General features: G+C 42.7%; 1 protein-coding gene across 1 annotated transcript in view; it reads right to left on the bottom strand.

Annotated features, from left to right (window-relative positions):
- Positions 1–359: 359 nt before the first annotated feature.
- Positions 360–16178, bottom strand: part of LOC117432672 (rootletin-like) — a gene marked incomplete at its 5' end in the record, with an annotated part of 42849 nt that continues 27030 nt past the window's right edge. The window contains 2 exons of the mRNA XM_059018969.1: positions 360–2564; positions 7856–8716. Of these exons, the coding sequence (XP_058874952.1) occupies positions 1555–2564; positions 7856–8716 (1871 nt within the window). The remainder of the gene's footprint in view (positions 2565–7855; positions 8717–16178) is intronic.

The following is a 16178-nucleotide window of genomic DNA, read 5'->3' as shown; positions in this document are numbered from 1 at the left end:
AATGCTGTTGTATATGTATACATAGTAGACAAAACTCATTTAAAAACACACTTACACCTTTTTTCCTTTTTCTACCACATCTTTTTACATTTTCTGCATTACACTTCAGCCATCAACACCAGGCAGGATATCTACATCATCATATGGAAGGAAACGCAAATGGATGGAGACGCAGATGGATCACATTAGTTCACTGTAAAGTTACGTCTTAGTTGGTGCTTATCTTGGCGAGAGCCGAGTTCAATTTAGCATGAAGTTTTAACATCTACTCTCATGTAATGGAAATTATTGCATGTCTGCTTCAGCAGGTTCAACTAAATGCTTGATGGTGCTTTTTGAAAAGACAAAAGAAAGACTACTTGAAATTTTAAAATTATTTTATTTAATCAGAAGTTACATAATATACTTAATCACAAAACATCAAAACTTACACCAAATATGTCATGCACGTTTAGTGATGGTCATTTCAGTGTATTTGAATAATCGAATACACGTCATTTACTCAGCGATTAAACAATTACACTGTTATACTTTACATCAACATGACACTGGCTAAAAACTAATACTAACATAATACCAAAACTGAAGTAATACGTAAAGAAAACTCAAGTTAAAACTACAATAAAACATTATAAAAAATGTATTTAACCCTGTCCTGTTAACAGTGCTTATAGTCAATGCATCTTTAGCGATTTATAAAAGTCAAGAATGAAAACCTTTTGAAAGGATATAACTCTTGCTGGGTATTTTATAGTTTATTCCACATTTCTGTCACGTTTCCTTGAAGCAATTTCCTTTCTTTACATACTAGATATATCGGGGTGTGCTCTTGTTTGGAGTCTTTCCTAGCAAATTTGCTGGCAGTGATATTTTGGGTTTGTAGGGGATATGAGAGTGAAATTCTCATATTTTGTGCTCATAGTGATTTTTAAATCAAGATGTTGTAAAAATGTTCTCAGTTTCTTTAGTTGTAATTTGTCTTTTCTCATAAGCACTGCTGGTAACATGTCCTTCGTGCTTCTTCCACAAGGGGTCGCCCTCTACCTATTCTATCTCTAGCTGAAGCCAGGAATCTGCTTTTCCTTTGCTGTCGGATGAAGTGAGACACATGTCGCCATTTGAGACGTTTGTTTTTTACTCAATGGCCTTGGTCTACCACAGCTGGATGTCACAAACCAACATCTGCTGTGATAAGAATCTGGTGCCCTGGCTGTTCTATCAGTTAGATGTTGTTCTGTTTGAACGTGTTTGAATTGTCTCCCTTCCTGGAAGGATAACAGCAGGCTTGTAAGAACCATTCCTGAAGCTCTTAGGTAGAAAACACAGGCTCGCAGGAAATATTTTAGGTTTCTTTTGTCAAAGAAAATGTTACTTTAATAAAATGTCTGCTTAGAAAGGATTTTTTAAATTTAAATACATTATAAATGGTTTGTTTTTCCTTCACAAGACCTAGGAAAGAGACTCATTGAAGTAACCTGAGCTGATGCATCATTAGGTAAATGCATTGTATTGTACTGTGGCTTTTTCAGTGATGTATATCTTAGAACACTGCTCCTAATCCTCCTGGTCTTCGAATTCAACTTTAACAATCATTTTTTGTTTTCTTTTCCTCCCCTCTTTTTCCCTCTTCAACTCCCCCTTTTCTGTATGCTCTCTCTCTCTCCTCCGCTCCAGCTCTCTTCTTTCCTCCCTCTCTTTCTTCAGCTCTTGCTCCCCCTCTTGTGCTCTCTTCAACTCCCTCTCCAGCACTCTGGATCTCTCCCTCTCTCTCCTCAGCTCCAGTTGTAGCTCCAGCTCTCCTGGCCTCTCCTTTAGCAGTTTGCTCTTTTCATACCCCACCCCGTCAATCTGCTCATCTCTCTTCTTCCCTATCCTCACTTCTCCGGCCCTTTCTTCTGCTTGCTGGTACATCTCACTGGTGTAGTAGCTGCCGTTGTTTCCCTTCACCATGTTGTCTATCTTGTCCAGGAGCTGTGTGACCTGAGTGCGATCGCTCCTGTCCTCATTGCTGAGAACATGATACCTGTTCCCACATTTCCCAACAAGCTGCTGGAACTCCTCACCAGCTTCCTCAATGTACTGCTCAATCTTCCTGCCTCTCAGATGATCCCCCCAGGTGAAAAGTATCATCGTGTTCCTCACAGCTCTCTCACCAAAAACCCCATGCACTTTATTAAGGGCTTTGCAAAGGTTTTTTACTTCAGTTTTCTGCCATGGAATCCATTTATGTATTTGGTTGTGCACCGGTATCACCAGGAGGAAAGCGTGGGGTCCCGGGGCAGACAGAGAAACACATCTCTCAATCTCGACCCGGTCTGTGTCTAACAAGTCTGGAGTGTCGACCACAGTGACCCGTCTCCCAGACACTTCTCCTGTTCTCTTCTCACACTCCCTCGTTACTTCAGAGGAGCTGAATCCAGATCTAAATTCATCTCCGTCCAGGATGTTGTTTCCTGCTGCACTCTTCCCAGCCCCAGTTTTCCCAAGCAGCACCATCCTCAGCTCAGGGGGGCAGGGAGGCGCTTGGTTATCTGCAAGGGGAGCCTCTCCTTCACCTCCAGACACTGAAAGACAACAGGTCAAGTTTATTTCTCCACACATTTAAAAGTCATATCTGTGACTGTACTTCACCCTGCTGACTTCTCTAAAGCACAACAGATTCCTGTGATTGATCAGCAAGTCAGATACACAAGAATGAAGACTGCAGAGCACCAGTATAAAATATCATGGGATTCTATATTACTGCAGAAACAGATGAGTGTTGTACAATGTGAGCCATAGAAAAGCATAGTTAGTGACAATACAGTAACTTGTTTAACGCTGTGACTCAGTCGTGTGCCTGTTAAGAACATAAGAAAGTTTACAAACGAGAGGAGGCCATTCAGCCCATCTTGCTCGTTTGGTTGTTAGTAGCTTATTGATCCCAGAATCTCATCAAGCAGCTTCTTGAAGGATCCCAGGGTGTCAGCTTCAACAACATTACTGGGGAGTTGGTTCCAGACCCTCACAATTCTCTGTGTAAAAAAGTGCCTCCTATTTTCTGTTCTGAATGCCCCTTTATCTAATCTCCATTTGTGACCCCTGGTCCTTGTTTCTTTTTTCAGGTCAAAGAAGTCCCCTGGGTCGACATTGTCTATACCTTTTAGGATTTTGAATGCTTGAATCAGATCGCCGCGTAGTCTTCTTTGTTCAATACTGAACAGATTCAATTCTTTGAGCCTGTCTGCATACAACATGCCTTTTAAACCCGGGATAATTCTGGTTGCTCTTCTTTGCACTCTTTCTAGAGCAGCAATATCCTTTTTGTAACGAGGTGACCAGAACTGAACACAATATTCTAGGTGAGGTCTTACTAATGCATTGTAAAGTTTTAACATTACTTCTCTTGATTTAAATTCAACACTTCTCACAATATATCCTAGCATCTTGTTGGCCTTTTTTATAGCTTCCCCACATTGTCTAGATGAAGACGTTTCTGAGTCAACATAAACTCCTAGGTCTTTTTCATAGTTCCCTTCTTCAATTTGCTGCAACAGTGTTTGCCACTCTACAAAGTTTAACAAGTGTGCTTACTATACCAGAATCTAAATCATTAATGTAGACTAGGAATAGCAGAGGATCTAATACTGATCCCTGTGGTACACCACTGGTTACCTCGCTCCATTCTGAGGTTTCTCCTCTAATCAGTACTTTCTGTTTTCCACATGTTAACCACTCCCTAATCCATGTGCATGCATTTCCTTGAATCCCTACTGCATTCAGTTTGAGAATGAATCTTTTATGCGGGACTTTGTCAAAAGCTTTCTGAAAATCTAAATAAACCATGTCGTATGCTTTGCAATTATCCATTGTCAATGTTGCATCCTCAAAAAACTCAAGCAGGTTAGTTAGACACCCTTTCCTAAAACCATGCTGACTATCTCCCAGGATATTGTTACCATATTGTCACTAGCTTTCTAACAAGAACAGTTGATTGCTTGTATGTTCTTGTATGTGCTGTACAGAGCTGTACACCAGGGAGGTGTCTTTCAAACACTTTAGAGAAGCCAGCATACAAGCTGTAGCTAGAATACAAAGAGCACTGGCATTGCATTACCTGCTTCAACCACAGGGGTCAGGATTCCCATCCAGCACCACTCTAATCAACTGGCATCTCAGCCCATTGAACTGAATAGAAACCGCTGACCTCAAGGCTCAAAGACAAACATCACACCATTCAACTGAAGAGCAAGCTCTGTAGTGGAGAGGTAAGTACAGGAGCGATGCTGTTATCAATATTATTAACTCATCAAGCTCTGTAGTGAAGAGGCAAGTACAGCTCTGATGCTGTTATCAATATTATTAACTCATCAAGCTCTGTAGTGAAGAGGTAAGTACAGGAGCGATGCTGTTATCAATATTATTAACTCATCAAGCTCTGTAGTGAAGAGGTAAGTACAGGAGCGATGCTGTTATCATTATTATTAACTCATCAAGCTCTGTAGTGGAGAGGTAAGTACAGGAGCGATGCTGTTATCAATATTATTAACTCATCAAGCTCTGTAGTGAAGAGGTAAGTACAGGAGCGATGCTGTTATCAATATTATTAACTCATCAAGCTCTGTGTGAAGAGGTAAGTACAGGAGCGATGCTGTTATCAATATTATTAACTCATCAAGCTCTGTAGTGAAGAGGTAAGTACAGCTCTGATGCTGTTATCAATATTATTAACTCATCAAGCTCTGTAGTGAAGAGGTAAGTACAGGAGCGATGCTGTTATGAATATTATTAACTCATCAAGCTCTGTAGTGAAGAGGTAAGTACAGGAGCGATGCTGTTATCAATATTATTAACTCATCAAGCTCTGTAGTGGAGAGGTAAGTACAGGAGCGATGCTGTTATCAATATTATTAACTCATCAAGCTCTGAAGTGAAGAGGTAAGTACAGCTCTGATGCTGTTATCAATATTATTAACTCATCAAGCTCTGTAGTGAAGAGGTAAGTACAGGAGCGATGCTGTTATCAATATTATTAACTCATCAAGCTCTGTAGTGAAGAGGTAAGTACAGCTCTGATGCTGTTATCAATATTATTAACTCATCAAGCTCTGTAGTGCAGAGGTAAGTACAGGAGCGATGCTGTTATCAATATTATTAACTCATCAAGCTCTGTAGTGAAGAGGTAAGTACAGGAGTGATGCTGTTATCAATATTATTAACTCATCAAGCTCTGTAGTGAAGAGGTAAGTACAGCTCTGATGCTGTTATCAATATTATTAACTCATCAAGCTCTGAAGTGAAGAGGTAAGTACAGCTCTGATGCTGTTATCAATATTATTAACTCATCAAGCTCTGTAGTGAAGAGGTAAGTACAGGAGCGATGCTGTTATCAATATTATTAACTCATCAAGCTCTGTAGTGAAGAGGTAAGTACAGCTCTGATGCTGTTATCAATATTATTAACTCATCAAGCTCTGTAGTGGAGAGGTAAGTACAGGAGCGATGCTGTTATCAATATTATTAACTCATCAAGCTCTGTAGTGAAGAGGTAAGTACAGGAGCGATGCTGTTATCAATATTATTAACTCATCAAGCTCTGTAGTGAAGAGGTAAGTACAGGAGCGATGCTGTTATCAATATTATTAACTCATCAAGCTCTGTAGTGAAGAGGTAAGTACAGGAGCGATGCTGTTATCAATATTATTAACTCATCAAGCTCTGTAGTGAAGAGGTAAGTACAGGAGCGATGCTGTTATCAATATTATTAACTCATCAAGCTCTGTAGTGAAGAGGTAAGTACAGCTCTGATGCTGTTATCAATATTATTAACTCATCAAGCTCTGTAGTGGAGAGGTAAGTACAGGAGCGATGCTGTTATCAATATTATTAACTCATCAAGCTCTGTAGTGAAGAGGTAAGTACAGGAGCGATGCTGTTATCAATATTATTAACTCATCAAGCTCTGTAGCAGGGGTGAGCAGCAGTGTTTGATTTATGTTTGTTTTAAATCCACGATAACAAGAAGCTAATTTGATTGTCATGCAATACGTGTCACACATATATTAATGAAAATAATGGGTACGGTTTCAGTATTGATATTTAGACACTGTTACAACAACGACGACAAAAAAACATCATTTCCACTCAACTGTATTGAGAAGAGAGTCACACACATTCCTGTTCAGTTTTAATAAAATGATTACCCAATAAAACACCCCCGATACAAAAAAAACAAATGAAATCGGTGGATAGCCAATAAACACCGGAAAAACTGCATCTATCAGTGATTCGATCTGAATACTATAACTATAATGTATTTATTAATTTTATTGTAATATTTGTACCATGAAAAATAATAGAAATGTAACCCTGGGTAGTAAGGTAAAGTTAACCACTATTACAGTATTAAATGAGAATCATGGATAATAACAACAATACAGTCTATTATCTCAATAAATGGAATGCTATGTCATATTCATAGGGGGAGCGTATAAGAGGCTTGGGGAAACGCTCACAAGAAATTGTTCTGACCTACACAACAAATATTTGTCAGAGAAGATTGATTTATTTCCCGCAAGCACGCAAAGCAGGTCTAACAAACATATTTCTCGTTTTCTACTGCGCAAACGCCAGACCGCTAGGGCAGCTGGGATATCAAAATCAACACTTCAGTAAAGATACAGGATTGAGTTGCATTTCAATGTCATTGGAGGAGACGGTGCTTGGCAGGTTTAACGTCCATTCTTCCCACCGATCTGAGGCCGATATGGATATTCAAAAGTTTACGATACAAGTGCAGTTATTCTTTTGCAAATATACGATAGTACGTGTGTGTTTAGAAGCTTAATAGACAGTATTAATAATTGATTTAAACTGGTGTGAAGTGATGGAAATGGTGCTTGAAATTGGTGTAGGTTCCGTAGGACTGCAGAACAGGTTAACGGATTTAAAGGTTTTAAAAACAGTGCCGCTTGTTATCCTGACTGTTTCTCTAATTTGCTTAAATAGGCTGAACCTGTTTTAAAAGTACAAGCCAGTGCTGTGTTAAACTTCATTTATGTGGCCGCCTTATATTGAAGAAAAAAAAACAATGTCAAATATCTATGCAGCGTCCCCGAGTGGTTTCGAGGTCTGTTTTGTGCTGTAAATTATTATTCAAGTTCTCAAAAAGACGCAGCAGAATGAATCCGGTTCACAGCTTTTATTTGTGTTGTCAGTCCGACTATTTTTCAAACTCAACACAAGGAATGAAACTTTGTATTCAGACTCACGAGTAACAGAGTAATAAAAAAATGCAAGTCTTATTTTATCTTGCTCTTAATTGTATTAATACTTGTACTGTGATTCTTGAAATGTGTTTTTGTTTACGACTGTAAGAAATAAATTATATATATATATATATATACACACATACACATACTGTGTGTGTCTGTGTATCTTACTGTACATCGTTGGGCTCAATAAATGCAGAGGAAAAGTGTGGCCCAGCCTCCCCAAACGAAAGACTAACGTGCCGCCTGTGTTCATATTAAAAAGTGCTACTATTTAAAATGATGTCATTTATGTCTGGAGTTCATTAGCAAAGTCATTCAGCCAAGATTTTTCAAGTTGAAAACAGTTTGCTATGTTTTACAATTTTATGGTAACCAATTTAAAACCAAAACGTTGATATACAGGGTGCTCAACAATAAAAGTTCACAGATAGAAAATACCAACTGCCATCGTGAACCCTCCCTTTAATTTCAGAAATTCGTGAATGTGCAGTAAAGGCCATATCGACTTTTTCCTGTGACACGGGAATACATTAATATTGAACAATGCGGTCAATAGAAAAGCTTCATTAGTATATTACAATATTATTATTAACTGAACTTACTGTTGGGAGGGCGCAATTCATTGCTTTTCCTTCTCCTGACAGGCAGCTTGGACTCCTCTGCCTCTTTCTCCAGCGCCTCTTCCTTCATTTGCTTCCTCAACTTCTCCGTCAGCTCCTCTTCTCTCCTCTTCTGTTCCTCCACATATTTCTGTTTCATCTCTTTAAGCTCCTGTTCCTTTTGACTAATTTTCTCTTCCAGGTACATCTCCATGGTGTAGCAGCCTCCACTTCCCTTCACCATGCTGTCTATCTTGTCCAGGAGCTGTGTGACCTGAGTGCGATCGCTCCTGTCCTCAGTGTTCAGAACATGATACCTGTTCCCACATTTCTCAACAAGCTGCTGTAGCTCCTCACCAGCTTCCTCAATGTGCTGCTCAATCGTCCTGCCTTCCAGATAATCCCCGCGGGTGAAAAGGACCATCGTGTTCCTTACAGCTCTCTCACCAAACACCCCCTGGACTTTATCAAAGGCTTCGCAACACCATTTTACTATAGACTCACGGAGAGTGTCCATCACTTCTTTTTCATACACGGGTATCACCAGGAGGAAAGCGTGGGGTCCCGGGGCAGACAGAGAAACACATCTCTCAAACTCGACCCGGTCTGTGTGAAACCAGCGTGGCGTGTCGACCACAGTGACCCGTCTCCCAGACACTTCTCCTGTTCTCTTCTCGCACTCTTTTGTTCCTGCAGAGGAGCTAAATCCAGATCTAAACTCCTCTCTGCCCAGGATGGTGTTTCCTGCTGTACTCTTTCCAGTCAAGCGTCCCCCAAGCAGCACGATCCTCAGCTCAGAGGCGCTGTGCAGCTCTTGAGAAACAGTTTCTTCAGCCTCTTGTTCTGCAGCCATGATTCCCCGCCCTGTTAAAGAGAAAGAACAGTTTGCTCCTCTTAGAAATGAAAGCTTTCCATGTGAAGCCCTGGATTAGTTTTCTCCTCTTGTTGTCGTGCTGTGCTGAAAGAACACTCCCTGTCACTCACAGCACTGGCATGTTCCTGTATGTGTGGAGCTGCTGCACAGAGACACAACTAGCAAGCTCTTCACTCCACTACAAAGAGCATCACCCTCTCAAATACATATCTTAATGTTAGTGACAATACATTACATAACTGTAATGCTGTGTGTGTGACAGCAGACTGGAAATGAGAAGCAGCTCATAACTGTAATGCTGTGTGTGTGACAGCAGACTGGAAATGAGAAGCAGCTCATAACTGTAATGCTCAGTGTGACAGCAGACTGGAAATGAGAAGCAGCTCATAACTATAATGCTGTGTGTGTGACAGCAGACTGGAAATGAAAAGCAGCTCATAACTGTAATGCTCTGTGTGTGTGACAGCAGACTGGAAATGAGAAGCAGCTCCTAACTGTAATGCTGTGTGTGACAGCAGACTGGAAATGAGAAGCAGCTCATAACTGTAATGCTCTGTGTGACAGCAGACTGGAAATGAGAAGCAGCTCATAACTGTAATGCTGTGTGTGTGACAGCAGACTGGAAATGAGAAGCAGTTCATAACTGTAATGCTCTGTGTGACAGCACGCTGGAAATGAGAAGCAGCTCATAACTGTAATGCTCTGTGTGACAGCAGACTGGAAATGAGAAGCAGCTCATAACTATAATGCTGTGTGTGTGTTACAGCAGACTGGAAATGAGAAGCAGCTCATAACTGTAATGCTGTGTGTGTGACAGCAGACTGGAAATGAGAAGCAGCTCATAACTGTAATGCTCTGTGTGACAGCAGACTGGAAATGAGAAGCAGCTCATAACTATAATGCTGTGTGTGTGTTACAGCAGACTGGAAATGAGAAGCAGCTCATAACTGTAATGCTGTGTGTGTGACAGCAGACTGGAAATGAGAAGCAGCTCATAACTGTAATGCTGTGTGTGTGACAGCAGACTGGAAATGAGAAGCAGCTCTTAACTGTAATGCTGTGTGTGTGACAGCAGACTGGAAATGAGAAGCAGCTCATAACTGTAATGCTCTGCGTGTGACAGCAGACTGGAGATGAGAAGCAGCTCATAACTGTAATGCTGTGTGTGTGACAGCAGACTGGAAATGAGAAGCAGTGAATAACTGTAATGCTCTGTGTGACAGCAGACTGGAAATGAGAAGCAGTGAGTAACTGTAATGCTGTGTGTGTGACAGCAGACTGGAAATGAGAAGCAGCTCATAACTGTAATGCTCTGTGTGTGACAGCAGACTGGAAATGAGAAGCAGCTCATAACTGTAATGCTCTGTGTGACAGCAGACTGGAAATGAGAAGCAGCTCATAACTGTAATGCTGTGTGTGTGGCTGCAGACTGGAAATGAGAAGCAGCTCATAACTGTAATGCTGTGTGTGTGACAGCAGACTGGAAATGAGAAGCAGCTCACAACTGTAATGCTGTGTGTGTGACAGCAGACTGGAAATGAGAAGCAGCTCATAACTGTAATGCTCTGTGTGACAGCAGACTGGAAATGAGAAGCAGTTCATAACTGTAATGCTCAGTGTGACAGCAGACTGGAAATGAGAAGCAGCTCATAACTGTAATGCTGTGTGTGTGACAGCAGACTGGAAATGAGAAGCAGCTCATAACTGTAATGCTGCGTGTGTGACAGCAGACTGGAAATGAGAAGCAGCTCATAACTGTAATGCTCTGTGTGTGTGACAGCAGACTGGAAATGAGAAGCAGCTCATAACTGTAATGCTGTGTGTGTGACAGCAGACTGGAAATGAGAAGCAGCTCATAACTGTAATGCTCTGTGTGTGACAGCAGACTGGAAATGAGAAGCAGCTCATAACTGTAATGCTGTGTGTGACAGCAGACTGGAAATGAGAAGCAGCTCATAACTGTAATGCTGTGTGTGTGACAGCAGACTGGAAATGAGAAGCAGCTCATAACTGTAATGCTGTGTGTGTGACAGCAGACTGGAAATGAGAAGCAGCTCATAACTGTAATGCTGTGTGTGACAGCAGACTGGAAATGAGAAGCAGCTCATAACTGTAATGCTGTGTGTGTGACAGCAGACTGGAAATGAGAAGCAGCTCATAACTGTAATGCTGTGTGTGTGACAGCAGACTGGAAATGAGAAGCAGCTCATAACTGTAATGCTCTGTGTGACGAGATTGGAAATGAGAAGCAGCTCATAACTGTAATGCTGTGTGTGACAGCAGACTGGAAATGAGAAGCAGCTCATAACTGTAATGCTGTGTGTGTGACAGCAGACTGGAAATGAGAAGCAGCTCATAACTGTAATGCTCTGTGTGTGTGACAGCAGACTGGAAATGAGAAGCAGCTCATAACTGTAATGCTCTGTGTGACAGCAGACTGGAAATGAGAAGCAGCTCATAACTGTAATGCTGTGTGTGTGACAGCAGACTGGAAATGAGAAGCAGCTCATAACTGTAATGCTGTGTGTGTGACAGCAGACTGGAAATGAGAAGCAGCTCATAACTGTAATGCTGTGTGTGTGACAGCAGACTGGAAATGAGAAGCAGCTCATAACTGTAATGCTCTGTGTGTGTGACAGCAGACTGGAAATGAGAAGCAGCTCATAACTGTAATGCTCTGTGTGACAGCAGACTGGAAATGAGAAGCAGCTCATAACTGTAATGCTGTGTGTGTGACAGCAGACTGGAAATGAGAAGCAGCTCATAACTGTAATGCTCTGTGTGTGTGACAGCAGACTGGAAATGAGAAGCAGCTCATAACTGTAATGCTCTGTGTGACAGCAGACTGGAAATGAGAAGCAGCTCATAACTGTAATGCTGTGTGTGTGACAGCAGACTGGAAATGAGAAGCAGCTCATAACTGTAATGCTCTGTGTGACAGCAGACTGGAAATGAGAAGCAGCTCATAACTGTAATGCTGTGTGTGTGACAGCAGACTGGAAATGAGAAGCAGCTCTTAACTGTAATGCTGTGTGTGTGACAGCAGACTGGAAATGAGAAGCAGCTCATAACTGTAATGCTGTGTGTGTGACAGCAGACTGGAAATGAGAAGCAGCTCATAACTGTAATGCTGTGTGTGTGACAGCAGACTGGAAATGAGAAGCAGCTCATAACTGTAATGCTCTGTGTGTGACAGCAGACTGGAAATGAGAAGCAGCTCATAACTGTAATGCTCTGTGTGTGTGACAGCAGACTGGAAATGAGAAGCAGCTCATAACTGTAATGCTCTGTGTGTGACAGCAGACTGGAAATGAGAAGCAGCTCATAACTGTAATGCTGTGTGTGACAGCAGTCTGGAAATGAGAAGCAGCTCATAACTGTAATGCTGTGTGTGTGACAGCATACTGGAAATGAGAAGCAGCTCATAACTGTAATGCTCTGCGTGACAGCAGACTGGAAATGAGAAGCAGCTCATAACTGTAATGCTCTGTGTGTGACAGCAGACTGGAAATGAGAAGCAGCTCATAACTGTAATGCTGTGTGTGACAGCAGTCTGGAAATGAGAAGCAGCTCATAACTGTAATGCTGTGTGTGTGATAGCAGACTGGAAATGAGAAGCAGCTCATAACTGTAATGCTCTGTGTGTGTGACAGCAGACTGGAAATGAGAAGCAGCTCATAACTGTAATGCTGTGTGTGTGACAGCAGACTGGAAATGAGAAGCAGCTCATAACTGTAATGCTCTGTGTGTGATAGCAGACTGGAAATGAGAAGCAGCTCATAACTGTAATGCTCTGTGTGTGACAGCAGACTGGAAATGAGAAGCAGCTCATAACTGTAATGCTGTGTGTGTGACAGCAGACTGGAAATGAGAAGCAGCTCATAACTGTAATGCTCTGTGTGTGATAGCAGACTGGAAATGAGAAGCAGCTCATAACTGTAATGCTCTGTGTCTGACAGCAGACTGGAAATGAGAAGCAGCTCATAACTGTAATGCTGTGTGTGTGACAGCAGACTGGAAATGAGAAGCAGCTCATAACTGTAATGCTCTGTGTGTGACAGCAGACTGGAAATGAGAAGCAGCTCATAACTGTAATGCTGTGTGTGTGACAGCAGACTGGAAATGAGAAGCAGCTCATAACTGTAATGCTGTGTGTGTGACAGCAGACTGGAAATGAGAAGCAGCTCATAACTGTAATGCTGTGTGTGACAGCAGACTGGAAATGAGAAGCAGCTCATAACTGTAATGCTCTGTGTGTGACAGCAGACTGGAAATGAGAAGCAGCTCATAACTGTAATGCTCTGTGTGTGTGACAGCAGACTGGAAATGAGAAGCAGCTCATAACTATAATGCTCTGTGTGTGACAGCAGACTGGAAATGAGAAGCAGCTCATAACTGTAATGCTGTGTGTGTGACAGCAGACTGGAAATGAGAAGCAGCTCATAACTGTAATGCTGTGTGTGTGACAGCAGACTGGAAATGAGAAGCAGCTCATAACTGTAATGCTGTGTGTGTGATAGCAGACTGGAAATGAGAAGCAGCTCATAACTGTAATGCTGTGTGTGTGACAGCAGACTGGAAATGAGAAGCAGCTCATAACTGTAATGCTGTGTGTGTGACAGCAGACTGGAAATGAGAAGCAGCTCATAACTGTAATGCTGTGTGTGTGACAGCAGACTGGAAATGAGAAGCAGTTCATAACTGTAATGCTCAGTGTGACAGCAGACTGGAAATGAGAAGCAGCTCATAACTGTAATGCTGTGTGTGACAGCAGACTGGAAATGAGAAGCAGCTCATAACTGTAATGCTGTGTGCGTGACAGCAGACTGGAAATGAGAAGCAGCTCATAACTGTAATGCTGTGTGTGTGAGACAACAGACTGGAAATGAGAAGCAGCTCATAACTGTAATGCTGTGTGTGTGATAGCAGACTGGAAATGAGAAGCAGCTCATAACTGTAATGCTCTGTGTGTGACAGCAGACTGGAAATGAGAAGCAGCTCATAACTGTAATGCTGTGTGTGTGACAGCAGACTGGAAATGAGAAGCAGCTCATAACTGTAATGCTGTGTGTGTGAGACAACAGACTGGAAATGAGAAGCAGCTCATAACTGTAATGCTGTGTGTGACGAGATTGGAAATGAGAAGCAGCTCATAACTGTAATGCTCTGTGTGTGTGACAGCAGACTGGAAATGAGAAGCAGCTCATAACTGTAATGCTGTGTGTGACAGCAGACTGGAAATGAGAAGCAGCTCATAACTGTAATGCTGTGTGTGTGACAGCAGACTGGAAATGAGAAGCAGCTCATAACTGTAATGCTGTGTGTGTGACAGCAGACTGGAAATGAGAAGCAGCTCATAACTGTAATGCTGTGTGTGACAGCAGACTGGAAATGAGAAGCAGCTCATAACTGTAATGCTGTGTGTGTGACAGCAGACTGGAAATGAGAAGCAGCTCATAACTGTAATGCTCTGTGTGACAGCAGACTGGAAATGAGAAGCAGCTCATAACTGTAATGCTCTAGGGGCTCCCGAGTGGCGCATCCAGTAAAGGCGCTCCACGTGAGTGCAGGATGCGCTCTATAGCCTGCAAGTCGCGAGTTCGAATCTAGGCTCCTCCTTTGCCGATCAAGGACGGGAGCTCCCAGGGGGCGGCGCTCAATTGGCCGAGCGTCGCCCAGGGGGAGGGAGGGTTAGGTCGGTCAGGGTGTCCTCGGCTCACCGCGCACCAGCGACCCCTGTAGTCTGGCCGGGCGCCTGCGGACTTGCCTGTAAGCTGCCCGAGAGCTGCGTTGTCCTCCGACGCTGTAGCTCTTGGGTGGCTGCATGGGGAGTCCGCAGCGTGAAAAAAAGCGGTCGGCTTGACGGCACACACTTCGGAGGACAGTGTGTGTTCATTTTCGCCCTCCCGAGTCAGCGCAGGGGTGGTAGCGGTGAGCCGACCGTAATAAAATAATTGACCATTCCAAATTGGGAGAAAATAATGCTGTGTGTGTGACAGCAGACTGGAAATGAGAAGCAGCTCATAACTGTAATGCTGTGTGTGACAGCAGACTGGAAATGAGAAGCAGTGAGTAACTGTAATGCTCTGTGTGTGATAGCAGACTGGAAATGAGAAGCAGCTCATAACTGTAATGCTGTGTGTGTGACAGCAGACTGGAAATGAGAAGCAGTTCATAACTGTAATGCTCTGTGTGTGACAGCAGACTGGAAATGAGAAGCAGCTCATAACTGTAATGCTGTGTGTGTGACAGCAGACTGGAAATGAGAAGCAGCTCATAACTGTAATGCTGTGTGTGTGACAGCAGACTGGAAATGAGAAGCAGCTCATAACTGTAATGCTGTGTGTGTGACAGCAGACTGGAAATGAGAAGCAGCTCATAACTGTAATGCTGTGTGTGACAGCAGACTGGAAATGAGAAGCAGCTCATAACTGTAATGCTCTGTGTGTGTGACAGCAGACTGGAAATGAGAAGCAGCTCATAACTGTAATGCTGTGTGTGACAGCAGACTGGAAATGAAAAGCAGCTCATAACTGTAATGCTGTGTGTGACAGCAGACTGGAAATGAAAAGCAGCTCATAACTGTAATGCTGTGTGTGACAGCAGACTGGAAATGAGAAGCAGCTCTTAACTGTAATGCTCTGTGTGTGACAGCAGACTGGAAATGAGAAGCAGCTCATAACTGTAATGCTGTGTGTGTGACAGCAGACTGGAAATGAGAAGCAGCTCTTAACTGTAATGCTCTGTGTGTGTGACAGCAGACTGGAAATGAGAAGCAGCTCATAACTGTAATGCTGTGTGTGTGACAGCAGACTGGAAATGAGAAGCAGCTCTTAACTGTAATGCTCTGTGTGTGTGACAGCAGACTGGAAATGAGAAGCAGCTCATAACTGTAATGCTGTGTGTGTGACAGCAGACTGGAAATGAGAAGCAGCTCTTAACTGTAATGCTCTGTGTGTGACAGCAGACTGGAAATGAGAAGCAGCTCATAACTGTAATGCTGTGTGTGTGACAGCAGACTGGAAATGAGAAGCAGCTCATAACTGTAATGCTGTGTGTGACGAGATTGGAAATGAGAAGCAGCTCATAACTGTAATGCTGTGTGTGTGACAGCAGACTGGAAATGAGAAGCAGCTCATAACTGTAATGCTCTGTGTGACAGCAGACTGGAAATGAGAAGCAGCTCATAACTGTAATGCTGTGTGTGTGACAGCAGACTGGAAATGAGAAGCAGCTCATAACTGTAATGCTGTGTGTGTGACAGCAGACTGGAAATGAGAAGCAGCTCATAACTGTAATGCTGTGTGTGTGACAGCAGACTGGAAATGAGAAGCAGCTCATAACTGTAATGCTCTGTGTGTGACAGCAGACTGGAAATGAGAAGCAGCTCATAACTGTAATGCTCTGTGTGTGTGACAGCAGACTGGAAATGAGAAGCAGCTCATAACTGTA

This window comes from Acipenser ruthenus, unplaced genomic scaffold (assembly GCF_902713425.1).
Source record: "Acipenser ruthenus unplaced genomic scaffold, fAciRut3.2 maternal haplotype, whole genome shotgun sequence".
NCBI classification, from domain to species: domain Eukaryota; kingdom Metazoa; phylum Chordata; class Actinopteri; order Acipenseriformes; family Acipenseridae; genus Acipenser; species Acipenser ruthenus.
This window is presented reverse-complemented; position numbering and strand designations above follow the sequence as displayed.